This window comes from Cydia pomonella, chromosome 5, assembly GCF_033807575.1.
Source record: "Cydia pomonella isolate Wapato2018A chromosome 5, ilCydPomo1, whole genome shotgun sequence".
NCBI classification, from domain to species: Eukaryota; Metazoa; Arthropoda; class Insecta; order Lepidoptera; family Tortricidae; genus Cydia; species Cydia pomonella.
Window position 1 is genome coordinate 17543278 of NC_084707.1, and position 27009 is coordinate 17570286.

A 27009-nucleotide genomic window follows, 5' to 3' on the forward strand; every position below is an offset into this window, starting at 1 on the left:
TCTGGGGGATGGTTGGGCCCTTCCAATTGGTGTGCCTACTTACAAAATGTTATGTAATAGTTCCCTGAGTATCATATATAAAAATAAAAAGTGAGAATATAAGTAAAGTTTATAGTAGGTATTTATGTAGGCACTTAGGCCCCGAAACCTGGCCCCGCTCAAACGGTATCACTAGGCTAGGGGTCGTGGGGCTGGGTAACGATCGGTGGCGAAGAGCTGGCCCACACACCAGCAGCACACACCGATCCCCAAATGACGGCCAATAGACCTCTCCACCGGTCGGTGGGGAGCGAGCCGCGACAGCCGAAAGGCGGAAGCGGCCACTCATACCTCCCGCGAGGGAGGTATCGAGATCGACGTCCAGTCCAGTGCTCAAATCACTTGTGAGTCCACCACCACGCCGCCACGCTGCACGCCCCGCCGAACACTCCGCTTCGAGCGTCCACTTAGGCCCTTACACTTTGTAGGCTCTCTACTACCTCCCAGTCAAATCAAGTGTGAATTGTTAGTATGAGAATTGAAGCGGGACGTTACAATTAATCCATCTCTAATTAATTATATTTGACGATCGGTCTGGCCCTTTATGTAGTGACCCTGCCTATGAAGGTGTGGTCCCGGGTTCGAATCCTGGTAAGGGCATTTATTTGTGTGATGAACACAAATATTTGTTCGTGAGTGAGAGGGTGTTTTCTATGTATATATATATGTACATCGTCGCCTTGTACCCATAGTACAAACTTTGCTTAGTTTGGGTCTAGGTCGATCTGTGTAAGATTGTCCCCGAATATTTATTTATTATTTTGCTGATTTCAAAATAATTGAAAAAACAAAAACATATTTAATCTTGCCGTTTTTTTGTATTTAAATACAATTTCACAACTACTGTGACTTAACATAATGTATAGAAGAATATTCTGCCAACTCTGATTACTGGTTATAAAAGTATACCCCGTTATTTCATTACCTTAATTCTAACGAGAAAAACATATGTACCTAACTAAAACAATAGGTACAAAATAAGTAAGTACTAACAATAAATACGCGTTTTCTGGATGGATGCACAGTCGTATTATAAAAATAGAGTGCAAAAATGCACTCTTATGTTTAATTTAAACTTTATGTACAGTAAATACCTATGTAGGTAGTAGGTAAGTAAAAAAGGGCGCTTTCCAAAAAAGAGCCCCCACAGACACAACTCAATTCAGACCTGGGATATTAGTGAAATAAATCAGATATAGAATAAATGAACCTATCTCAATTTGATCGCGTCTGTAGTATGTTATTATTATCAGTGCCCACATATAAAATAAAATAAAAACATTTACGAAATATACATAAAAATAGACATCTAAAGCTGAGTTTGTTTGTGTCTTCGGTAACTCTTAATAATAAAATGGATTATTACCTTACCTTAATACCAAATTAGACGATCGATGATGGTCCTCATAATAACCCTATTTTTTGATGCCGGGTCAAAAAAAAACAACGTGTAGTATGTATAAAAAAACTAAGTACGACATGAAGTAGATTCATTCGACTATTTTCCTATTAACGAAAGTAACTTTTTATCACATCACATTATTAAATATTAGTGTTTAAGTTCATTCACTGTCGAGTTACTACTCCATACATTTAAGTAAAAACTAATCTAATTTAATAACCGATCACAACTCTTCATGCATCCTCTTTTCTGCGGACGCTGCAATAAAGTTCTTAAAGTCCTGTCTCTCCCTTACGTAGGCCGCACATTCTTCTACCAGCCGCAGGAACTCCTCTACGTCGAACGAGTAATTGGTGAACTTCGCGTGCGATCCACCGCCTGGTCCGTGGCCCTACAACATCAAACAGCATTAATATGAAATTTATTTATTTATTTATTAATCAGGCAGGCAGTTGAAACAACTGATAGTTGCCTGTATCTGAGTGATCTTCACTTAATATGTATCAGTTATTAACCTTTTGACAGTTTTGACCGATATTCTAAGTAAATTCACTATCACTTTATCACTTAGGTGTTAATAGATTATAGACGTATGCGTGTGGCGGTCAAAGGATTAATAAAACCAGAGAGAAGAAACGGTGTAAAGTCTATAGACGAAATAAAGTTATTTGTATTTATATTTTACTGCCGAACTAGATGTCGCTATTATAGCATATAATACGACATCAATGTTTTTGGTAACTGAAATATCAGACGCTAACTTTTGATAGCCAGAGTTACCTCATAATGGCCGTATATTTATTACAGCTGTCAACAGTGGAGGCACGAATTATTCTTAGACATTACACCTCGTCTCTTCATAATCTATCTACTCTACATATTCCACATAAGTACGTAGTGAAACTGATAATAATAAACACTTCGGTACATTTTTGAACTAAAATAGCTTACTTATCTGCAATAACAAATAAAATGCTGGTTTTCTCGACTGAAAGAAAATTAAAGGCATAATACTAACAAAACTATGAAGAAGTTTGCTCAGTGATGCTAATTATAACACTTAATTTATAAAACATTTAAATTTTATTTCGTTTGAAGGTTTATGTTACTTGATAGGTACAACAACGGAATAATTCAAAAATAATAGCATAAAAAATAATTAAAAAATCGTTTACCGTAAAAAGGCTTCAAGGCTCAAAGGTTTTTTTTCTCATAAATAAACTCTAGGCCCTTAACGTTGCATGGAAATTTCTATAATTTATATCGAAATTTCCATGTAAAGCGTCCAATGCATCCCGTTTTCGTTGCTTCAAGAAGTTGTAAGTTCAAGAAGTTGACATCCATTAATTAAAAAATATATTTCTAGATGTCTTTGCATGATAGAAAATAATACGTTGCTGGTTGACGCGTAAATTGTACGATTTTTATGCGTAGCTGAATTAAAAGTGTCAGTAAACACTAAAACAGAAGGTAGCGTTACTGAATTCCCGATTTCTCAAGAAAGGTGCTATTAAAAATATAAAGGCATGGCTTACCTGGTCTTGTTGAACTAGCTTCGTTTTGTCCCGCCAAGTGACGTACTTAAGTCCGCGCAGCCGCGCCAAATCTGCGTAACAGTTTGGATCTTCACAATTATAGCTGCAATTAACAGAAATATTTATAATAATAGTTCAACATAAGGTACGGTATAACTACAATCTTATACCTTTAAAGGAGCAATTCTTGTATATATATTTCGGGGATCTCGGAAACGGCTCTAACGATTTCCATGGAAGTTGGTATTCAGAGAAAACGCGCAATTTTGATTTTTATATGTTTTCCGAGCAAAGCTCGGTCTACCAGATATTCTAATATAAACAAAGCTTACATGCGTCTTTTGGCCGTTTGTCAGGAATGCGGCAGGAATACGTACATATCAGGAATTTTCATATCTTAGGTACGGCTAAACCTAAATCTAAGCTAAGGCTAAGTCGTCGACACCGTCAATATTCGCAAATCAGGAATTTTGTCAGGTACCTAATTAAAAAGTTGTATCTGTTACCCTAAGTTGGGTATCGTAACATACACCAGTGACCTTCTTTGTTCCTCATGATGTTTAGGCTTCACTGAAAATCTAGTGTAGCGTGATACCTCGGTGACCTGCATAAGTAGTTATAACTCACTGTTATAGTCGCCATCAGATATATCGGAGTTAATTGGTTACTTACACTTCAAAAGCAGCAGCCCAGTCAGGTAAGAAGAGAAGGTGAGTAAGACCGGCCCCGTGCATGCCAATAAACACATCTGTGTTATGAGTTATTTCCAACTGCTTAGCGAACGGCACAGTCCTATCATACACGACTCGTTGCACGTGATATCCTTTCACTTTGAGCAATGCCTCCATTATTTCCTTTTCATTTAATATAGTTCTATAGGTAGTCCCTCGGGACAATAATGTTACTCTTACTTTATCATTTTCCCTAATTTGAGGCTTTATATTGAATGAGTGTAAAATATGTTTTGAAAATGCGTGGAATAATCCACTTCTTTCACAGCCATATATCTGAAAAAAAAATTACACTTACATTAATCGTCAAAAGAGCTATATATTAAAAATCTGGAAATTATTTGTAATGGTATAAAGCTAAACTTAAACTAGATTTCAAATCGGTTACACCAGACGTTAAAGCGTTCGCCAAATTATATTGTATGGGAAGTTTCACAGTTCACTGTCGACTTGTTGAGTGACGTCGATCAATCTACTAATTGTAGTTGGAGCAACTAGATCTAACTGCCTTCCTATACTACCGTCTGCTAGAAAATCACCGACCAACTACTTCACCAACAGTCTGAATTCGGTCTGGAATGACCTTGTAGTGCAAATAGTATTAAAATAAATACTTGGATAACTTGTATGAGCTAAGAGCATTTAACCAACTGGAGACACCTTGTCTATAATTTTTTGTACAAAACAGTCTGCCAATTTTTGTGGGGGAGGGGCACGTCAAGTGTATGGCTATGGCGTCAGTCCATAAATTAAATATGACGTGAGTATGACCATTGGCAGAGGTTTTCGACAGACGAGTAAGCTCTTAAAGGCGACTCCGGTTGGTTATAAATACGCTAAGTGTACGAGTGAAAGTTCTCATCGAAATTAGACAAAATATTTAAACCGACGTACCAATGGGGTATTGTAGTATAACCCAAAAATCATTCTGGGCAGAAGAGGGAACACTACATTTTTAAAACACACCACCTTCCCTCTGAATTTCTTCAAGTCCCATATAGGATTGACTGTGAAGGCTTTGAATGTATCTTGAAACGCTGAACCATATGTAAATGTCTCCCAAACTAGAATGTGGTTGTCCCTTGAGAAAGTTGACGCGTGGGTGGAGTTGACATGTAGTGATGCGTATAAATTGAAGAAGTCGCAGAAGTGGTGATACATGTTGACAGCTGGAATGACGAAAACAGAACATGGCTAGTTTTAGGATACAGCCATAGCATTCCCCAGTCGCGGTAGCCAGGCAGATTATAATATCCTCCTAAGGCCCAGCCATACAAACGAAAATTCCAAAATTTGCCAATGAAATTTGAACCTATTAGAAAATAGAGTTTATTTTGCGTTGTTTGAAAATTTTACTAAACAGTGCAAAAGCGACTCTGTTCTAATTAAATATGATTTAAGTTTAAGTACTATAGGTAGGACCTTGAACCTTAGGAGGCTAGCCATACTAGTCATGAATGTTAAGAGTCATACGAACCTAGCCGACGCCATATAATCGAAGTTACGCTCTCATTCTAAGACTCGCTGAAATGAGATGAAACTCGGCATGGAAATTCAAGTAACTTATATTTAAGTAAATCTGGTACAGTCAACATCAAGAGTAGCGAATGAAACAAGCTGTCACAGAATGGTTACTTACTTATACTTGTGACGCATTGTTTGATCTGCTACTTTTGATGCTAACTGTACTAGTTTGCGTTGCTATTAATTGCAATTCAAAGAAATTAGAGCGAGTAAACGTTTTACATACAAAAGGACCATGGGCAACTTTGTATCGAGCCTGGTCCAAAATCCAAAAGAAATGAGAGGTAGGTCATTAGATAGGTATGTCTATGTACGTCATTTCGTTCTATAGGCTCCAAGCGGAATCCCATTGCGGAACTGAGACTTTTAGTCAAAATGTCATCACCCTTATTACCTAAGCAATAGAGTCCAATTAAGTAAATTCATTGCTGCTGCTGCTGCTGCTGCTGTAGATGTTCGCGCACCGCTGCGAGCGCGGCAAACAATTCGCAGCGCTCGCTCAGTATTGGACTCTATTGCCTAGGGAAATACATAGAAATACCTATCTAATATTTCTTCTTGCCCTGGGCTCCACGGAAGACCAGCGCTGTAGCATATATATGTTAGAGCATATGCTGAGTGGTGTCCAATTGTAGCCTCTATAACAGCATCATCACTGTAACTATTGCATGATAGTATAAGTTACAAGTAGTTATAACACTTATAACTGTTTAGTGTATTAGATCTTCTTTCTTACTTTTTTTGTTTTCTAATGTGGTGCTGTTTGTAGATGGTTTTGCAATAAACGTTTTTCTATTCTATTCTATTCTATTCTAATAACCTAATTCTCAACTCTGTTAGCCTATGGAATTGGTACATTTTACCTAACATCAAATGAGGTAGTTCTGTTTTTTTTTTAATATGTTGGTAGTGATGAAATGGTAATAACAAATCCAAGTTTTCGACCTTGGGATCATTGTAAAGTGCATGAAAATCCATTAAATTTTAGGATTTTTTTCAGTTTTTGTAAAAATTTACCACTAAGAACCGGAGTTAAGGCAAAAGTCACCATGCACACTTTTAAGAAGATGATATTTGCAATTAATTGACTATAATTTAGTCTTAGTAAGCCAAATAGTTTCCAAGATACGGCTTTTCAAAGGTTTGCAAAGTTTTGAACTAACTGTAACTGCAAAAAAGGTTATACCAGCAGCACTTGTGGTTGCAGGAAAGCAGGACTCAAATGCTCAGCTGTTTGCAACTACAGCAATGGTCAATCCTGCGAGAATATACAGGAACGGAGATGTGTGCCGACATTGAAAAACCATTCATTGATAATCCACCATCAAATGACAATTTCAAGCGGCCTGATCAGGTTGACGAAGAAATGCTATCACACACGCTGGCCCCAAAAGGAGTGCTGTGGATCCAAAAGACAAGCCTGGTCCATCAAAGATATACAAGATATACGAGTTAATCGAGTTATAACAATTTCCCTCGCTGTACTATATATTATACATACAATGATCTGAAGGGCTTTCGAGGTCGAAAACTGGGATTTGTCATTACTATTTCGTTACGGCCAATATATATAAAAAACAGGACTACCTCATTTAATGTAAGGCAATACCTCTTTTTTGGTATGATTTCCATGTATTATGTTGGGTTTTAAACTTTTTTTGTTGGCCGCGTACGCTTTGGCTGTAAAATTAATGGATTGCTGGCCAGCAACACATTTTTATGACCAATCTCTTCCCTGGCGAGGCATAAAGTGGTTAAGAGCGATGTCGCATGACGATTGGTGAACGTTAGTTGATGTTACATTTGTGGTTATGAAACGGTAGCTCCAAACACACAAAAAATACCTAATTCCTCCTAATTGACAACTTATCAAACAAAAAAGAAATAAATAAATATTCTTAGGCAACTAAATTTGTTGCAAAATGGTTACAAATTTAACTTGTAATTAACAAATATCTACCAATTAAATCTTAATCTAAACCAATTTTTTTATACAAAGGTGACATCACAATACTTACTTGCGTCCAGTTTCATAATATATGTTGGTTTTTTAATAGTGACGTCACACAACCCATCATCCACGGGCCTGGAAGGCGTTCTCACGAAATGTTGAAGCTCGGAAGCCCATGACTGCAGTTGGCTGAAATGCTCCGCTTCATTCTTCAGTCTGTCTGAGTAGAACTTACAATAACCACCTGAAATTGTGTTCAAAATGGCATTTAATATAGTATCGCTTCTGTACTATGAGCACACGGCGGGAACCTAATCAGCATTATATGTTTCATTTTTATTTGTAGGAAAATTACGGGCAATTACGTGTCACACCACGTAATGGAGGGTTCTTTAAACGCACTTTGCAACTCTTCCGTTTTCTAAAAATAGAATACTGAATGTAATAAAAAAAATACCTTCCTTTTGAGATACCTGAAGTCAATATTAGGTGGCTGATTTTTTTCTTTAACCTAGAATTTTTTATCGAATATGATCATGTCGTGGGGGGTACGAAATTACAACAAAGTTTTGTCTTATTTATCAGACTGCGTACGATTTTTCCATACAAATGCTCTCGACTGTTTCCTCCCTGGATTTTTAACCTAGAGCCATGATTTTTTAAATAAGATCAATATCATCAATATCTGTGCCGCTATGTTTTGCTTTTTTGTGTTATTTTTTTGAAGAAACTTACAGCGCCTCGAAAATCGGAAAAACGGCTCATTTGAATAGGCTCCAGAAAAAGGCGTAGTAAAAAAATATGACAACAAATATCCATAAAATCAAAACATAGCGGCATAGATTATTTCTTCCTCTTGCAGTTTCCAAAGTTTCATAATGATTAGGCTCGAGCATACGCGCGAGGCAATTTCCTCGCGCACAAACCGGTCAGTGTAGATGAGCCTCGGCTGAGGGGCGCGTGCGTTTTCCTCGCCGGGCCGCGCGTTATGCTCGCTCTGTGTAGCCTAATGGTTGCGTTTTGGAGGAGGAAACAGTCGAGAGCGAGACCTCGATTTTTGAGTTTCTTCCATAGGAATTTTAGTCCGAGCTGCAGTTTTCCTTATCGCACGCACACACTCCCGCCCACCGCAGCGCGACAGTAACAGAGCTTCAAAAATTCGAGATTTGAAAAGTTGCTCAGCTAGGACTTTCTCTTAACCTTTTGAACGCCAAGAGCCACTAAAGTGGTCGTGTGCTGTCGTGCCTACCACGCCAACGACCACTAAAGAGGTCATGGCAGACGCTGTCAAAGCAATTTTACTGTTGACAAATAAGGTTTAAATTCGTTTCTCAATAGTTGACATATTGGCGTGTATGCCACATTTTGATGCGAGGGAGAAAGCGTTGAAAAGGTATCATGGCACATGGCACACTGCATCCGATTCGAACATCGCTCCGATATGCGCGTATTATAGCGACATCCCGCTCGCACGTCGATGTGCGATTAGCCGGGTCCGCACAGAGCGAGCATACGCGCGAGGCAATTTCCTCACGCACAAACCGGCCAGTGTAGACGTGCCTCGGCTGAGGCACGTCTACACTGGCCGGTTTGTGCGTGAGGAAATTGCCTCGCACGTACGTGCTCGCTCGCTCGCTCTGTGTGGACCTGACTATTCGGAAAGTGTGCCATGCGCCTAAAACGGTGTACATGCATCGACACATGTTGAACGACTTAAAAACGTCACAGACCCTTTTTATATGCATAATATTCACCCACTAATTTTAAAAATTTAGTATTATAATTTTATGTTAGATCAAAAATACATAGATATGTTTGCAAACTGCAGTGGCACTTGGCCTTGCAAATTAATTAAATGCTGTACCCACTCACCTATTTGTCCAGGACCAAGAATGTCAGATTTGTAACGCAGATTATCCCCCCGGCCAATCAGCCCAGTGAAATTGAGCATCAGGTTCCGACCCCTGCAAAACCTACAACAAAAGAAACTTACGTATATGATGCATTTACATTTACTTTATGAAATTAACATAATATATGGTTTTAAAATTCCCATGGCCAAAACGCCAAAAAAGAAACCCTTATATTTTAATACATTTCATTTTTACAAGCTTTCATTTAACTTGCACTGTTAGTATGTATGTATTTTAGTTAGTTACATAGTTGGGTCAAATCTTGGGATCCACTTTTGCATACAAATTTAAATCAGGTGACACTGCAATATTATAATGACATGGAGCTGATCTAATGATGGAGACAGGAGGTGGCCATGGGAACTCTGTGATAAAACAACGCAAACTAATTGTATTGTGGGTTGCTAGAATTATCTCAATGAGTATTAGTTGAATGTGGAATAAAAAGTACAGACAGCGATAAAAGCTTGTAAAAATGACATTTTTGGTAAATACTTAATATGTTGACTTTGCAATAATAAAATTATTTAACAAGCATCATATGATTTGAAGGCTTGTGTTAGGTATCAACTTTATTATTCATGCCTTAAGGTAGAAATTCAAACATCCAATTGCCATCAATCATAAACTAGTTTTATAACATGTATAAAATAAGAGATAAAAGTCAGGTGAAGTTTTCGCTTTGAAAAGTAAATGCCCAAACCTAAGTACCTACTTGCAATGAAAATTGACTGTAATAGAGAGGTAGAAAGTCTAAGTAAAAAACGTGCCCCTTAGTTTGACATATAAAACAGATGGTGTTGTACTGCACATATGTTTTACGGTCACTGAATTGTCAAACATCAACTTTTGACAGTCAGAGTTACTGCAAAATGCACAGATCTGTACAGCACCATAGCTCATATAACTGTCATATGCGAAGCATGGAATTTTCATAGATTATACACATCTTACTCAATCAATGTATCTTTACTACTTGTTAAAAAGTGGATACTCATTAAGTTGTTATGTAAGGGCACTGACTTTACTTTAATATCTAGAATAATAACATAGTGTGTGGTTCTTCTTCTTCTTTACTATTGATAGCAAGATACCCATGTACTAAATGAAAAAAAAGAAGAAAATTATATTGCAGCAGAAACCTAACAAAACTCTTATAAGTTTTAACATTTTAACTAAATAAACTAATACTATAAAATTTGGCATCAAACATCCTACAATATGTTTAGTATGATTTCCTACAGAGTACCAGTTTTGACCAAACGTTAATTAGAATTGACCATTAACCATTACAAATTGAACCATAAACCGTAACAAACCGTTACAGTTTACGGTTCAATTTGTAATGGTCGATACTAATTAACATTTGGCCAACACTGCATAGTATGCTGTTTTCATTGATCCCTGATATCATATATTTTTTTATGGTAAGTATGGTTTAACCCATAGATATGTTTTTAACATGGTCCCTTCAGAATCTACTTAAGTAGTTTTTACTGTAAGTTTTGCTTTCTCATTATAACCAATTTGAATCCTCCTCCTGACCTGTATATTGGACCCGGGTATGTCCTTAAACTACATCCAGAAGAGAGGAATGGGCATTGTGAATGTCATCTCGCTTTGTGTGGTAGGGCACAGCCAGGGGATGTCATTCCAGATCTAGAGCAGTGCCCAACTGGAAAAGTACCTCCACCTTACAGAAAACAGCAGCCAAATAACACTAGACCCTACTCATAGTGTTGTGTTCCTGCCGGTGAGTAAGGTTGCCAGAGCTCAACGAGGGCAGGGGGGGTTTAGGGTCGGCAACGCGCATGTAACTCCTCTGGAGTTGCAGGCGTAAATAGGCTACGGAGGCTGCTTACCATCAGGCGGGCCGTATGCTTGTTTGCTACTGACATAGTATAAAAAAAAAATATATATATATATATATAAAATTCTAATCATGTTGTCATTACTGGTTAATTCTAAGAAAATTTACCTTAAATACTTTGAGCATTCCAAGGATGAATCATGTGGATATGATGGTTCACACATCACCATCAGTTCACTGATTTGCTCCTTAATATAGCCTAGAAAGAGAAAAGATAAATTAATTTGAAAAATAAATTTGAGTATTTGATGTAATATTTCATAATAAAGAAATGTTAAGAAAAATAGGAAATTTGGAAATAATACATTTACAATGAAGAAAACTAGATTGAAGGGCCTATATTGTAAATATTAGCTTATAACAGAGTCTTACTATAAATCAGTATAGGTACCGTAAAACTACACAACTATAGTCCAATACTGCAACTATGGTCCACAAGTTCGAAAGGAAATTAAGTATCTATACCAATGTTCCTTTTGGTTTACTCCTAGTTTTACCTTCCATTTATAAACATACTTTGCCTTAGAACTACAAAAATATAGTAGAATACACACCTGAACGAGAAAAATTTAGTTTATTTGTGGACCATAGTTCGGAGCTTTGGACTATAGTTGGGTGGTTTTACGGTACTCCTACATTTCCATTTGATAGTCCGTTCCGTTTAACCTTCCAGAGTAAATTTTAATATTTTGATATGGTTGGTAATTTTGAGCAAAAAGTACATGTAGGTTTTTGATACTTTTGACTATTTCCTGTTGAATCACTATCATGGACTGAGGTTAGCCATTTCACATTAATTAATATATGATTACCTATTAAAAACTTACCGAAATCCGCTTGTGTAAAAAAAGTATCATATTGCGCCTCTTTCGTTTTGACCCAACCTCGATGGTCGCCAGGGCATCGTGGTCGAACATGATATGAATTACTTCTTTCACAAGTGGGCTCATAACCCCAACAAGCTTTCATTTCTGCTAGTGCTTTATAGGGGCATTGCGGATCTTCAGCACACGATTTGGCGATGTTAGGATATGCATTAAAAACATAAGGAAGATGTTCTGCTGGTACATTTAAGTCCTTTAAGTTGATAGAGTTAGTTGCACGAAGATTTAACAAACAGAGACATAATATTATAAACATGGTTCTAGCATTTGTTAGCTTTATCTCGTAGCGTGAATAATTACTTATATCATTCAAGAAGATACCTTACTTCGTTAATTAAGAACGAGAACGACAAATAAACCGTTCATGTTTATACAACAAAGGTTAAGGTTATGTTTATTGTGTAGGCCGTGACTTCTCTGTGCAATCATTTGACATTGACAGCTGCCACAGGTAAAGCAAAAGGATAATTTAATAATAAACGCGAATGAAATTTCACTTATTATCAGGTAAACCAACATTACCACATCAAATATGGCACGTTTTTATGGACCACCTTGTCTCATTATACTTTCACTAGATGGCACTATTCTTTCGCGCCTTTTCCGGAACGGACATAAAATTCCCGGGCGTGGGATTATACGGGTACCACGTGAACAGCGTCATCCAATCCAATCAGCTGGTATTTGGGCCCGTTCGATGAGTTTTAACTGTAGAGTTTGCCTGGTTGCCGCGTTTATATTTGTATTTTTATTAGTTTAAATAGTGATCATGTTGCGTTAAAGTTTACAAGAGACTTTAGACTTTTATGTGGTTTGGAAAACGTACATTTTGACTTTACGATCAGTGTCTTTCAATCAAACTGGTACCAAAATTATATGTCGCCATTTTGATCGTACAGTATCTAACTAATTTGTTTGGTCTTCAACAAACTTATATTTCTGTTAGACCATCCCTGTGAGAGATATGTAAATGGATGCACAATTGCTAAGAGTACAAAGAAAATGTCCCAGAAAAGTAGTACAGTAAATTTTCTTATCCGTGACGCCAATGGTTAGTAATTACGCTAGCCCTCGTCTACCTTTATAAATATTACTTGTTGTATTCAAATTTCTGCTCATATTTTACCATAATTTTCATCGGAATACCCTTTGTCATCGATTTATCTCAAAGCTTTTTCTTTCATGACTGTTTAAACAAAGATTCCGCCTGAAGCGCAAAAGGCGCGATCCCGGCTTTTCTTATTCGTGTGTAAACAGGCTGTGGCATAACCTTTAAAATGTTGTTGAAAACTAATTTATTTTTATATTATTATTATTGATGTTGTGAATTTTGCACTCTTCAAGGTATTTCAGACAGTATAAACATCAAGTGAAAGAAAAAAAGACATAATTAACCCCCTGCTAAGTGTAAAAAATCTAATTGTTTTAGGACAGCCTCAGATGGTTAAAGTAGTGCAGAATACTAATCAAACTATTGGTCAAATTAAACTTAAACAAAATCCTGTAAAAATTATTAAGCTGCCAGCCGCCTCAGAGGTTAATACACAGGTAACCAATATGTTTTCTGCTTTCCTCCTTTATTAAAATAAATAAGCCTTCATTCCATATAAGAAACACTTGTAAATACAAATTTAAATGTGTAGTTTAGATATATATGTTTATATTATAAATGTCTCTTAGTGTGGTGTGCCTGTTGGCATAGGCCTCTTCCTACTCTTCCCAGTGCTGTCAATCCGTTATTAATTAAGACCTATGTTAAAATGCCTATGCCCACTTTTAGTTTTAGTTTTCTCTAAGGCTAGATAGGAAATCATTATAGTATCTTACATACCATTTAAAAGCTACCAAGGTCAGCATGTTGGCTTTTTATCTTTATGTAGTTCAATGTTTAGCTGTGTGAAAATTGTGTCTTAATAAGTTACTCAGATAATTATATAAACTAAAATGATCATCTTCAACAATAAGGCTTATACTTCAGATTGAGATGAAGCTCATCTATACTATCTAATGCTCTTTCTGACTGACTGACTGTAAGTTTCATGGACTGTTATTGAGAATTTGCAATTGTAATAATTGGTGTTTTCTTTACAGGCTCCTCTATACCGGACTGTTAAGTTGAGTGGCATTAAATGTGCATCAAGTAAGTACTAAGATTTCATCATGGCAAAACTGTTTTTATACTAATTTGTGGCTTGTCCTATGCTTTTCAAGTTTTTATACTGCAAACTCATTCAATGACTAATAAAACTGAAGAGCTCCACCACATTTTTTTTGTTATTCAATATAATCTTGAATGCTCAAATTATTTTTTGTCAGGCACATTAACTGCTCTAAGTCCAATTATTAATGTCAATTTTAAATAAATTTATTAGTACTTTAGTCATTTTAGAGGTTTCTTACCTAAAATGCATCTACTAATATATCATAATGTTAGGAAACAGAATTTTAGGTTAGATTCAACATAACTCTAAATTTAAAGAATGCTACTAACAAACCACCTATCTTGCAGCAAAGTGCTAAGTATCTCTCGTGATGAACTTGATGATCTTATCCTGAATATAATGGTTACTTTGTTTTTCTAATGATAAAACTGTTTATGCATTTATAATCTTTACACCTACAAGCAATTGCTTAAAAGGCTTATAAAAAAAGGAAGTTGGTTCCTATTAATTCATAAATATGTTAAGACCGAAGGAAAATAAAATATTCCTTTATTATGCCTACTTCAATTTCAGCATTATAGATTTCATAGACACACTAATGTTTTTACAAACCAAGAAGTTTTTCCCTATTATAGAGCGAAGGCGAAGATGTTTGGATTGTTTATGTTTGGAGTAACCAACAATTATAGTTTTGAAATACAATTCCCTTTAATTTGGTGTGGGCTGTACCATTTGATCATCGCCCAAGCACATTCAATTACTGGCAAACACTGTGACTGTCCCAGAGTATATAATACTATCCTAAGGGGTGTTCCAAAATAAAACTGATAAAAAATATAACAGGCATGCTTCGTTTTCGCAAATTCTATTGGTAATCTTTCTGACGTGCTAGGGTCACTTGTTCCTGGAGGTCTGCCGCTTCAAGGCCTCTGTTTAAAAGACAACATACTAAATTAGTTATTAATTATGAAATTCACAAAACGTCGAAGTCGTTTTAAGTGTTTCGAAATCAAACACATAGGATGTTACAAATTTTCTTGCTATTTGGAAAAGACCAATTTTCAGTGATCTCTTCTATTTACCGGTGTGATGTTGCTTAGCGTAATACCAGAATTATTTATATTGGAATATATAATTTATTTATTATTATTATTTGTTAGCCTGTTGTGTCCCACTGCTGGGCAAAGGCCTCTAGAATATATAATATAATAATTAAACTTCTTATCGCGGTAAGAAAATTGTAGTCATCTTGGTTAGCAACAAAATTACAGCAGTTCGAAATTTACAGTTTTTTATAGGTACAGGCCTTTGTCCTTTCCCAGGACTCAAATTATCTTCATACCAAATTTCATCTACTTTGCTACAGCGGTTTAAGAGATAACAGACACACAGTTACTAACACAATTATAATGTTACCAGGGATTACAAAATCATTAATAATGCATCACCCAAATAGTGAATTGAATAAGAATGAATCCATATCGTTCAAAAGTGAATATTTCTAAAAATTCTTTTAATATTAATACATTAATGTAAAGTCTAGAAATTGCGGTGGTTTATTCCCTGATCCCTATAAGAAGACAGGTTTACCTAGTTTAGGGCTCTGGACACTATTCCTAGGTATCTAACAATAGAATCTTTCTTCCTAGCGTTATCCCGGCATATTGCCACGGCTCAAGGGAGCCTGGGGTCCGCTTTGACAACTAATCCCAAGATTTGGCGTAGGCACTAGTTTTTACGAAAGCGACTGCCATCTGACCTTCCAACCCAGAGGGTAAACTAGGCCTGGTTAGGATTAGTCCGGTTTCCTCACGAATAGAATACTCCTAAAAATTTAATATTCTTCTACTATGTTAAAGATGCAATTTTGATATTGAATTACTTAGTTTTTATTTTGTCACAATTGTAGGCGTGATATGATCGAATAAATATACAGTAAGGTAGGCGATTTGTATTGGGAATAAAAGCACGAAAACAAACACGTGGCAACCACTCTCTGTTCTGGCGTTTGGCTGTGTAATTTGCCGGATTATAGAGTGGGCTATCTAAGACACTAAACTGTCGGATTATCAAGCGCCTACTGTTATTATGTCAATGGTTAGGTAGTACTTGTTAGATAATTTCATCAAAGTGTTTGTTACCTAATGCTACTCTGATTTGGTACTTCTGAAATGAAAATGCTGGTTTATTAAGGTCCCACACTTCCCACCGCCAATTATAAATTTAGTGTGGTCTAAATTATAATTAGGCTGTGGGAAGTGAACTCGAAGTATAAGACATACACCTCGCCTCCTAATGAATTCATTCATAATGTATCCATGCAATTTTGCAGCTCACTGTATGTTAATGAAATGAATATATTTTGCTATGACATTTCTTGGCTTAGCTTCAAAATTTTGTGTCGTCGTATTAAAAAAACTAGCATTACGTAAGCAACACAGGTGACATGCTCTTATTTTAGTTCCGCTTAGTAACAATTGCATATACATATATTATTGCAATAGTAACTATCCGTCTTTCTATTATATTTTCACGGGTTATTTATTTAGGTTTCTATGAATATGCAGAAAGCTGAAGGCTGAAGCCCTGGGTAACTTTAGATACAAGTTGGCTATTTATCTCTTGTCAACAATTATTATTAGAAAAAGAGACGAACTTGTATTAGATTTTTAAAACACGACCATGGAAATAGTCATAGGGTACTTTATTTGTGGAAATCCACCGAGGAGAAGTCGATAGTATGCGCACTCACAAACATACATAGGTACTAATCACTTTTACTTTTAGCATATCCTTAGTTGGTTAAAATAAGCACAGAGCGGATATAATAATAAGGATAATTACGACCCCACGGACCCGAGTACTCCCGAGAGTCGGTCAGGGAGACCCTGACCTGACCCAGGGAGTCTCCGGTGTGTCTTCGTCGGTCGGAGTGGACCCCAAGGGGACCCGCAGGACCCTCAGCTCTGGCTTGCCATCATTGGCCGTCCAGAGAGGAGTCGTTAGAGCTAAATGCTCCAGGGGTGGAAGTGAAAACTTGTATAAGACGCGAGTTGGCACAGTGGCTGTTATCAGCCACTGGGTAGAAAGCGGCGTACACCTCTCGACACACCTGAGACGCTCACACCGGTGTTGCTCCTGGTCGTCTTCAAGACGGCATTTTCAGGGGCCCATCTAGTGGGCGGCGAGTCATCACCTGCCTCGATAACTAGTGAAAACATTGTTATGGCAGGTGTCCGGACGTCTTTGCAATAACCCAGTCTCATTGTCCTCCCAAACTTCAATCCATAGACCGTTATACTGTTCACTTTACTACAATAGTCCCAATGCGTGTTGCGACCGGTTCATGGGTGTCTATTGTTGCGCCCGTGAACGGATTCCAGCAGGCGTTCTACATGACATTAAAGCTCTCCAAGAGGCCTCTACGTGTTGGATCTATATCCCCACGCAAGCCTATCAAAAGACCGGGATTTATAGGCCTGTGAAATCCAAGAATAAATATTTAAAGGGTTTCTGTACTATCAAAATAGTGGCTATCCTATTTTCAAGGGCTAGTATAGGTGTTGAATACAGGGTGTTCCGTATGTGGTTCGCCGCAGAAACAGTTGTTAGTTTTCGTTATGGACAAAGTAACGCCTCTGTGATCTTACTTCATTATTCATTACGACATACACCATAAAAAATACGTCCGAGAGCTTTCTAAAATAATACTTACACTAACAATGTTAAAAAAAAGTTAAAAAACGTGAAATAAAAAACTGAAAACGGAAAAAGTGTATGGCCCCCCTTGTTGAAAATTTTCCAAAAACTGAATCGACAAAAAAACTATTTAATCATCGAACCTGCTCACAAAATTTCACGAGAATCGGTTGAGAATTGCGACCTGTAGAGGAGAACATCCGGGACTTACAAAAGCATTTTTGGCTAAGCTGAAAGGGAGACCTTCGCTAACTCTCGGCCAATTATGACCATAACTGGAAATACGTGCAATTTTTATTCGATCGGATAGTCGGTGCCTCCCGGGCTGGCCTCTCCCTCCGATGTGCGATTGAGATAGCAACAGGCGAATCAATGTACGAAATTCTTCGTGCTTAGCGTCCTTACTTGAGGAAAGTCCGGTTGATATCAAGAATTCAACATGACAACTTACCTAGTTGGATTAAAATGACAATGACCTAATACACCTAATAGGAAGCACAGTTTGTGCCTTATACGTGTATTCCTCAAGAACGGAGACTCTCATACACTTGTATGATAAACATTTCCAATATTAATAAGTCTTGTTTATTATTTTCAGAATTGGTTCAAGTACCTGTTGACACATTTGCCCGTCTGCATAAAGTTGTTCCGAAAACTGAACCCGTGGAGCTAGAAGGAGTTACAGTAAGCAGTCTTTCATATAATTTCTCCTACATAATGTTTACCGGTCCTCGTAAGCAAATACAGTTCGTGCGCGAAGTGAGGAATCTCGAATGGTGGTCCACGACGCGGCGGCTTACATATACTTTAGCTCCTTCAGCGAAAAACGTAGGTAGGTACAAAATCACTTTGCTTATACTTTATAGGTTTGTACCTCGACTATTAGAACTAAATGAATTTTATGCATCCCAAAAATAGGGTCCCCCATTTCTTAACACACTATGTACCTATATACACGTACCTATAAAATAACGTTGGCTAATCACTTTTACTGCTGCATATTGTTGATAAATTTCAAAACTAAAGGAGATATTTTGAAGATAAGTCATTCATTTTGTAGTTAAACGATTGTAATTTAAATATTTTAGTGTCATTTTGAAAAACGTTGAAGATCAAAAAAAATCCTAAAGCTCTTGGCGACCACAGCATATTTGCCTAATAACGTACTTGCGATTGAAACATCAACCGTCTGAAATGGTCAAATGAACATCATAATTTCACAGGAACAGGAAGAGGAGCAGAACGCCTTAGCGGAAATAAACCTTATCGAGAGCTTGCCCAGCGTAGTGCCAGTGTCGACGAAACTAGAAACGAGTACAAGTACAACCAACGGCAAGACCAGTTACTTGCCGACAATGTCCAGTGCGTCCAGGCGGAGACACGACTCCGATAATGAACCACCACCAGAATAGTAAGTTCATTTTAAATGTCACCTAGATGGAAATTGTTTTTTTTTTTTCTTTCTTTAGACTGCTTCACACAGGTGGAGAATTCTCGCAAGGAAATTGCCGCGCTAATTACTGTTTTGGCCCTCAGGGTCAATACACACGTCATCAATTGTCAGTAAAAATGTCCACCAATCTGCCATTGTCAAAAAAAGGCGCGCAAAGTAGCTCAATCTGTGAAGATGTTCCTCATTACTTGGCAAAGTAAACGCACGCCCGGCTACGATGCCTCGGGCAAGGCACATTCACGAACCGGCTACTTCCTCGCGAGCGAGGCGACACGTATAGTAGTATAGTAAATTCATAGTGTAGAATATTGTGAAATACTGACTTACCATGTAATGATCATGTTACATTATGGTTAATAAATAAACTAAACTAAACTATACTCTGTACCTTTAGGTATTTAAATAAAAGTAAACAAACAATTTGTAAATTTTCGGGTAGTTTAATTTATTGGTTAACCAACCAAATACAAAACCGCCTGGATCTGTCACTGAACGAGCTGACTTTAAACCTACATTATTTGATCATGCAATGTTTTCATCTAACCTCAACTGGCATAAGGAGCCATTTGAGGGTAGATTTTGTTTACCTTTTTTTAAATACCTAAAGATACAGAGTTATAGTGTGAACCGCCTAATAATTGACGAAAACAAATAACAGAATTGTCATAACTAATGTTTGATTGTTTTGAATTACAGTACCACAAAACGACGTAAACATGCTGATAAAGTTGGAAAAGGTCTGCGGCATTTCTCCATGAAAGTTTGTGAAAAAGTGAGGACTAAAGGGTTTACATCGTACAATGAGGTGGCTGACGAATTAGTGTTGGAATTTTCGGCTGGCATGCATGGTTCAGCTGACAGTCAAGTATGTGGCATTTCAAGATACTTAGGTTTGGGTGTCTTTATTAAATACTTATATAATTGACAAAATAAATCAGTCAGTAAAGTGTAAGACATCATCGTAACCGGGCATTATTATGCGGAAAATACAGTAACTCCCGAACACGCGTCTGTTTTGGTGTTACCCTCTCAAAAGTCTTTGCTTAGAAAGAGTTACCGTTCCTAGCGTTACAACTCTATTGAAGCAGTTCTCTTCAATAGAGTTGTAATGATCGATTTGAATCTACTTGTCCCGATGCAGTGCTAGCTATGTTGGAGCCTTTAACCCTTTGAACGCTTTACGTCATAAACAAAAATGTCACTTACACGCAAAGGTCACGAACGCAAGCAAGCTTAATGTTAATCTTACTTGAAAGTGTAAAGGTTACTTTGACAGCGTACGCATACTTGTGTGCATGCCATTCATGGCGCTGTGGGCACGACTAGGTACGCGACACCTTTAGGTGTTCTTGGCGTTCAATAGTTTTGTTAGGCGCGCGGGTACTTCCGGCACCGGGCTGGGAAGGCTAGTTTCGGAGAACCCTAGAGCACATAGCCAGGTAACATTTGTACTTGTTTGAAAACTCAGAGAACTTCACGTTTCAGCAATACGACCAAAAGAATATTCGCCGAAGAGTATATGACGCCTTAAACGTGTTAATGGCTATGAACATAATTTCAAAAGAAAAGAAAGAAATTCGGTGGTTAGGACTTCCAACTAATTCAGTACAAGAATGCACAGCACTGGAAAAGGAGAAACAGGCAAAACTGGAAAAGATTCAGAAGAAAACTCAACAACTACAAGAACTTATTTTACAGGTATTAAAATGTTAATGCTGTAACATAACGATGTTTTTAAGTTTATTTTTTAAGTAAGCATATTATAATGCGCTTATGGACGTCAAATGAAGCTAGAGCTGCTAACCATACACTTTTCTGGCCGAGAAGATATCAGTCATTCCTCAATTGAATACCCTTTTAGTTAAAATAACTTTCTTGAGATACTGGCTAATACTGTGAGGTAATTTATAACTTTCGATAAAAAAAAAAAAAAAAACAAAATGATGAATGGTAATGAACATGAACTTTTTTTCAGCACATTTCATTCAAGAGTTTAATAGAAAGAAATAAAGAGGCCGAGAGCAAAGGTGTTAAACCGTCTCCATCCTCGGCCATTCATCTGCCGTTTATAGTTGTGAATACTAGTGATAAGGCACTTATCGACTGTAGTATATCAAATGACAAGTAAGTTTATCATTCAATATTATCGTATTTTTATACTATTAATTAACATGCCAGTGTAACATAAAACACGCCCCTGTTATCTAAAAATAACTGTAGTAGTAAATAGTGTAGGTGTTGCTGTAGAATAATGGAGATTAAGCCACACGTTAGAGAGGAGGTGATTGACTCATAATTGCCTGAGCTAGGTAATTAGCTAGCATATTAATCATAAAATTAAGAGCATCCACTGAACCCGCTGCTCTGCCCGGGTGGGATTCAGTATGTTGACAGGAGACAACCAAAACTTAATAAATGCAAAAAAAAATTAACCTTATTTTGGTAATAGCATGGTTCACTATGGCTCTTAATTTAGGAATACTTAGTACTCTCTGGTAGTAATTAGTGAATTTTGGTTGTCACCTGACAATGTTTAAAAGAGTTTTTCTTGCCCTAATGTTTCACTTACCCGACATGACCATAACATATTTTTATATATTTTCAGAACAGAGTATATGTTTAATTTCAACAAAAGGTTCCAGATTCATGATGACATAGACATCTTGAAGAGGATGGGACTATTATACGGTAAATATCTGCATGATGGAACTTTTTATCCCCTGACAATTCTTTGAACCACGAAATTGATTCAGATTCTAATATTGATTAATAAAATTCAGTAATTTACATGTAATTTTACAATATAGGGTGTTTATTTAGTCACCTGTAATAGGCGGGTCCACACGCGTGTGCCGTTTCGGCCGAGACACGTCTACACTGGCCGGTTTGTGCGTGAGGAAATTGCCTCGTGCGTATGCTCCCTCTGTTAATTTACGGGCTGAATGTATAGGCCATACTGAGCAACTTTTACTATGGGACCAACCCCGAAATCGCGAAACTCGAGTCTATAATTCACTCCAACCTGCGGCTGTCGTGAATCTATAGACTCTCGTTTACGTCATTTCACTTACCCCCCTCGTTGCACAAAGTACTAGTCACATGACGATGAATTTTCTGCCGTATTATTATAGTAGGTTTAACCAAACCGTAACTTTTAATTGCTTATTTTTCCTTGTTTTACAGGTTTAGATAAAGGAGAATGTTCAGAAGAAGAAATAGAAAGAGTTAAGAGCATGGTACCGAAATCGTTAGAGTATTATGTAGAACGTGAGTACTTGAATAGCTTCTATAATTGTTGCAAACTAGAAAATAGGATCATAACTAGTGTCCGACTGAAACCGGTTTTTTTTTTTTGCCGAAACGGTAGATTTGGTTATGACTCACAAGGAAGGATACCCAACTGTCCGACTCCGATTTGATTCATTTTGATATATGTTATAGAGTAGTCTAAAATAACGGACACGTATTTTTTTTTAGCTGCCCAAACTCAACCTGTTAGGAGAAAATGGCCTTCGAAGTACTAAAAAGTTACTAAATCTTCTAACTCCTATAGAAAGTGATGCTCAAGCAACTTGCTAGTTAATGGCTGGTTTGAGTATATGTTTGAAAGCAGCAAAAAATAATGAGCACGTGTTTTGTTATATCGGCTAAAACTCATTTTTTCCTAAAAAAATCGACTTTCGAAGTTTTATAATATCTTATCGCTAAAGTTACACATAAAGACAGGTGTTTTTTTAGGAAAACTTGAGTTTAAGCAGATATAACAAAACACGTGCTCATTATTTTTTGCTGCTTTCAAACATATACTCAAACCAGCTATTAACTAGCAAGTTGCTTGAGCATCACTTTCTATAGGAGTTAGAAGATTTAGTAACTTTTTAGTACTTTGAAGGCCATTTTCTTCTAACATGTTGAGTTTGGGCAGCTAAAAAAAAATACGTGTCCGTTATTTTAGACTACTCTATAACATATATCAAAATGAATCAAATCGGAGTGGGACAGTTGGGTACCCTTCCTTGTCAGTTTCAGCCGAAACCGAAAGTTTTATAGACGTGTTAAAACACTTAAAACCGTTGTAAAACATGTCGGTGGCCTTTCTTTTTAGACATTATATGAACAATGAAATACCTGGAATTTGTGCAAGTGGTATAAAAACCAAGAGCCTATTGGACCACGCCTATTCTTAGACTAATTAGACTTATCATTAGGTATAGTAAACTAGCTGAATGCGATCCGAAAGTGTAACGTTGTTAGGTTCGGCAGTTTTTGACTGAAATTGAATTTTCGGCCGAAACATGGTTTTTATGCGGCGACTGGGCGAAACCGAAATCAAAACTGAAAATTCGGTCGGACCTTATTAGTTATGACTGCCAATACGACGGAATTAGGAATAATACTTACTTAAAATCATGTTCTATTTAGTCATCCCAAACAAACAGATGCCAACAATGTTTAAAACAGGCTTATACTGCGCTAACATTATTATCGTAAGATATGTAACAACCAGAAGTTGGGCTTCAGTTAGGCTTATTCTTATATTTAAATGTTGATTAGTTTGTTGGTATTGCAATTCAAAGTTTTTTTTCCGGTTTTAAATTGACCTATTTAAAATATCGATAAAATAGGCCTATAGTCTGTTTTTGTAACTATAAAGTACTGTGCCATGAGCGTCTCATACTATTTCCTATGGGCAGTACTTCATAGATTTAAAAAAAAACAGACTATATTGTCTGTTAAAAAAATGACATCCCCAGTTGTGGTCAGAGATTGTACAAGTAAACACGTCGTTTTCAGAAATGGGTCGAGGCGTCACATCGAAGCTCTCTAGTATGCTCGAAGAAGAGCTGGACGAGACTGCAGAAGACGAGGAAGGGGTCGAGGCGGAGGGCGAGGTGGAAGGCGAGGCGGCCGCGGAGGCCGAGGCCGAGCCCGACGACGACCCCGCGGAGTACAGGTGAGGCCTTTGCGAGGCTGCAGGGCGAAGCGAGGCAAGAGGAGTTGCATGCCGATAGCGATCCCGCGGCGCTCTATTGCAAAGTGGAGCCGGCATTTGTTGGTGGTTTTAGACAGTACTCCATCATATCATATACCTCCTGATTTCTCCGATCTGTGGATTATACCCGCCTTCCACTGTGAGCGGAATGGACCCTGTTCGGAGTCCGCTTAGCTCGCAATGTTGAAATGCAGCCTAGTGCTTCCACTGGCAAAAAGTGGAATTCCATTTTACACCGGTCCGCACAGTCCATCTATTCCAGTAGCATTCCAGCCCAGAGATCAAAACCAGTGCTGGACTGGATCATATCGTTTAAATAAATTCCAGTAATTTTCATCATCCAGTGAATTTATTGAGACTATTACCAAAATCAACAATACGTGTTCACTATTTAACTTTTAATCTACCACTGGAATGGCTGTCTATTCCAGTAGCACTGGATTGGGCGGACTGGAATCAAAAAGTAGACCATCAATTTAATCACTGGACAGGAATGCTCATTGGAACTAGTATATTCCAGTGCCAGTTCATATTATTCAAGTTACATTCCAGTACTGGATTCGATCACGGGACTGGAATCCTACTGGAATAAATGTGAACGGGGCATAAGGGAGAAGCGGAGCCCGAGCCCGACGAATATCCCGTGGGGTACAGGTAAAGCTAGACGAGAGTGCAGAGGGCAGGACGCGAGTTTAATGCTGTGACAACTAGCGACTCCTTGGCGCGGTATTCCATTTTCGTAGCCCATCAGAATATCCTGGTCCAAGGCGGTGTGGGTAATACGTTATTCCAATACGAGATTTAGGGAAAGGTCGAGTCCCATGACGACCGCGCGGAGTACAGATGACGAAACGAAACCGGGATTAGGAAAGAGAAGGACAATTTTTTTAAATGAAACAATAGAGGAATCAAGTTATTTGGTGGTAGAATGGAAATATCATTGGGGTCCTGCAAGAAACTGCCCTTTCTATCTTGCTATGCTTTATTAAGACCATATTATAAAATGAGTTACAACAAAACTTAACGGATTACTGCTCTTGTACCAGTCTTACCCATACCAAATTCCAATTTACTAAAAATAAGGCACTCGTACTAAGCTGCTAACGGACGGACAGACGGCTATGACGAACGAAACAATAACTATGTGACCGTGACCGGAAAAACATCCCACTTTATCGCTTGCCATAAGAACGAGATTTGTTTGTATATTTATACGAATAACCTGACAAGGCTTATGGCAAGCGACAAAGTAGGACGTTTTACCGGTCGCGGTCACATACACGTGCTTCGAATTTGGCATCTAATGTAGAATGGTGGTTGTACAGCTGCGTAACATTATGAAAAGCTAGTTAGCTACTATCAAAGATACATTGATTGAGTGTGTAAAATCTAAGACAATTTCGTGCTTTGCATTTGACAGGTAAACGAGATGGCGCTGTACAGCTCCATACATTTAGCGGTAACTCAAATAGTCAAAAGTTGACGTTTGACAATTCAGTCACCGCAAAACATATGGCGCAGTACATGGATGTCAAACTAAGGCGCACGTTTTTTTCTCAAACTTTACCTCACTATTACAATCAATTCTCTTTGCTTCTATTGACACTGGTAGACAAACCATGGTCCCGTTCAGCGTCATGTTCTGCAGCTGTCATATTTGGAAGCAGGATTTTTTTCTTGGCCTAAACACAATTTATTCATGTGATTCAAAAAAATTTACAGAAAGTTGGTTTTACAGCGACGACAGCAGCGACGTCGACGTGTAGCGAGCACCCGCGCCGCGGCGCGACTCTTATATCACCACGGGCTTTACTTATATTCATACACAGTTTTATCATATGTCCGACGACCGATGCGGCCTCATTTTATACAACTATTGTACAATGAAATGTCAAACAATATGTTGCTGACATGCATGGTCGAATATCAAAAATGAAGTGAAAATAAAACGATTTTATGAATCATCTACGGAGTTTTTTTTATATGTAGTATGCCTGTTTCCTTGACAACCTATGATAGGTGATTTTAAATATCGATAAATTGTTGCACAGTGGGCATGAAATCAACTTTTTTTGTGTTGTTGTCTTGTCCCGTTGTCCAGAGGACAATACTGGCAGTTTGTTCGAAGAGATGTTGTGTGATGAGATGATTTAGTAATATGCTCAGTGGATGACCTGTAATAGAAACGGCATAAAACTACCACAAAAATGCATTTTTGATACATAAAACACCATAAAAACAGGAGTGCTTGTCCAAGGGACAAAAAAACCGTAACTATGGCAAGAGTGACACTAAAAAGTTGATTCACCGAAATCCAAATTGTGTAATACACTGAAAAACGTTTTTACACTTTCAATTATGCCGCTCCTCAAGCTACCGACCCATAGCACTCCTGAGCAGTTGCTATAAGCTCCTAGAAAAGCTGCTGCTAAAGCGCATCGGGCCCCTGATAGAAAACATACTACCACCCGAGCAGGCTGGTTTCAGGGCTGGTAGAAACTGCGCTGATCAAGTGCTAGCCCTCACGTCCCATATTGAGGCAGGTTTCCAGAAGGGGCTTAAAACGGGCATCGCCTTCATCGATCTTACGGCCGCGTACGATACTGTCTGGCGAGAAGGGCTACTATTTAAACTCCTCTCCGTAGTCCCAAACATGAAGATCATGAAACTCATTTCAAACATGCTAGCGCAGAGGCTCTTTACCGTTCACCTTGGCAACAAATCAAGCCGACAACGAAAATTAAATAATGGTCTCCCCCAAGGATCGGTTCTAGCTCCTGCGCTCTTCAACCTATACACCCATGATCTTCCCATCACCAACGCCAGAAAGTTCATCTATGCGGACGACATAGC

The 27009-nt window shown here is 37.8% G+C and overlaps 2 protein-coding genes across 6 annotated transcripts; one reads left to right on the plus strand and one right to left on the minus strand.

The window, feature by feature from the left end:
• Nucleotides 1–250: 250 nt before the first annotated feature.
• Nucleotides 251–12366, minus strand: LOC133517904 (EGF domain-specific O-linked N-acetylglucosamine transferase). Its single transcript, XM_061851380.1, has 8 exons — nucleotides 11793–12366; nucleotides 11074–11164; nucleotides 9055–9155; nucleotides 7250–7426; nucleotides 4602–4876; nucleotides 3649–3983; nucleotides 2977–3079; nucleotides 251–1832 (listed from the first exon to the last, which is right to left on the minus strand). Exons 1-8 carry the CDS (start codon nucleotides 12103–12105, stop codon nucleotides 1665–1667), a joined length of 1563 nt encoding a protein of 520 aa, XP_061707364.1. The 5' UTR covers nucleotides 12106–12366; the 3' UTR covers nucleotides 251–1664.
• A 196-nt stretch (nucleotides 12367–12562) lies between these two features.
• Nucleotides 12563–26120, plus strand: LOC133517905 (transcription factor Dp-1). 5 transcript variants are annotated; one of them, XM_061851384.1, is made up of 12 exons: nucleotides 12563–12712; nucleotides 13279–13397; nucleotides 13941–13989; nucleotides 18309–18394; nucleotides 18934–19121; nucleotides 19860–20028; nucleotides 20649–20861; nucleotides 21139–21287; nucleotides 21769–21851; nucleotides 22347–22430; nucleotides 23958–24117; nucleotides 25895–26120. In XM_061851384.1, exons 2-12 carry the CDS (start codon nucleotides 13290–13292, stop codon nucleotides 25920–25922), a joined length of 1317 nt encoding a protein of 438 aa, XP_061707368.1. In that variant the 5' UTR covers nucleotides 12563–12712; nucleotides 13279–13289; the 3' UTR covers nucleotides 25923–26120. The 5 variants fall into 5 exon arrangements, with proteins under 5 accessions (XP_061707368.1, XP_061707365.1, XP_061707366.1 ...); XM_061851381.1 differs by having other exon boundaries at nucleotides 12564–12900; XM_061851382.1 differs by having other exon boundaries at nucleotides 12564–12900; nucleotides 20664–20861.
• The last annotated feature ends 889 nt before the right edge of the window (nucleotides 26121–27009 follow it).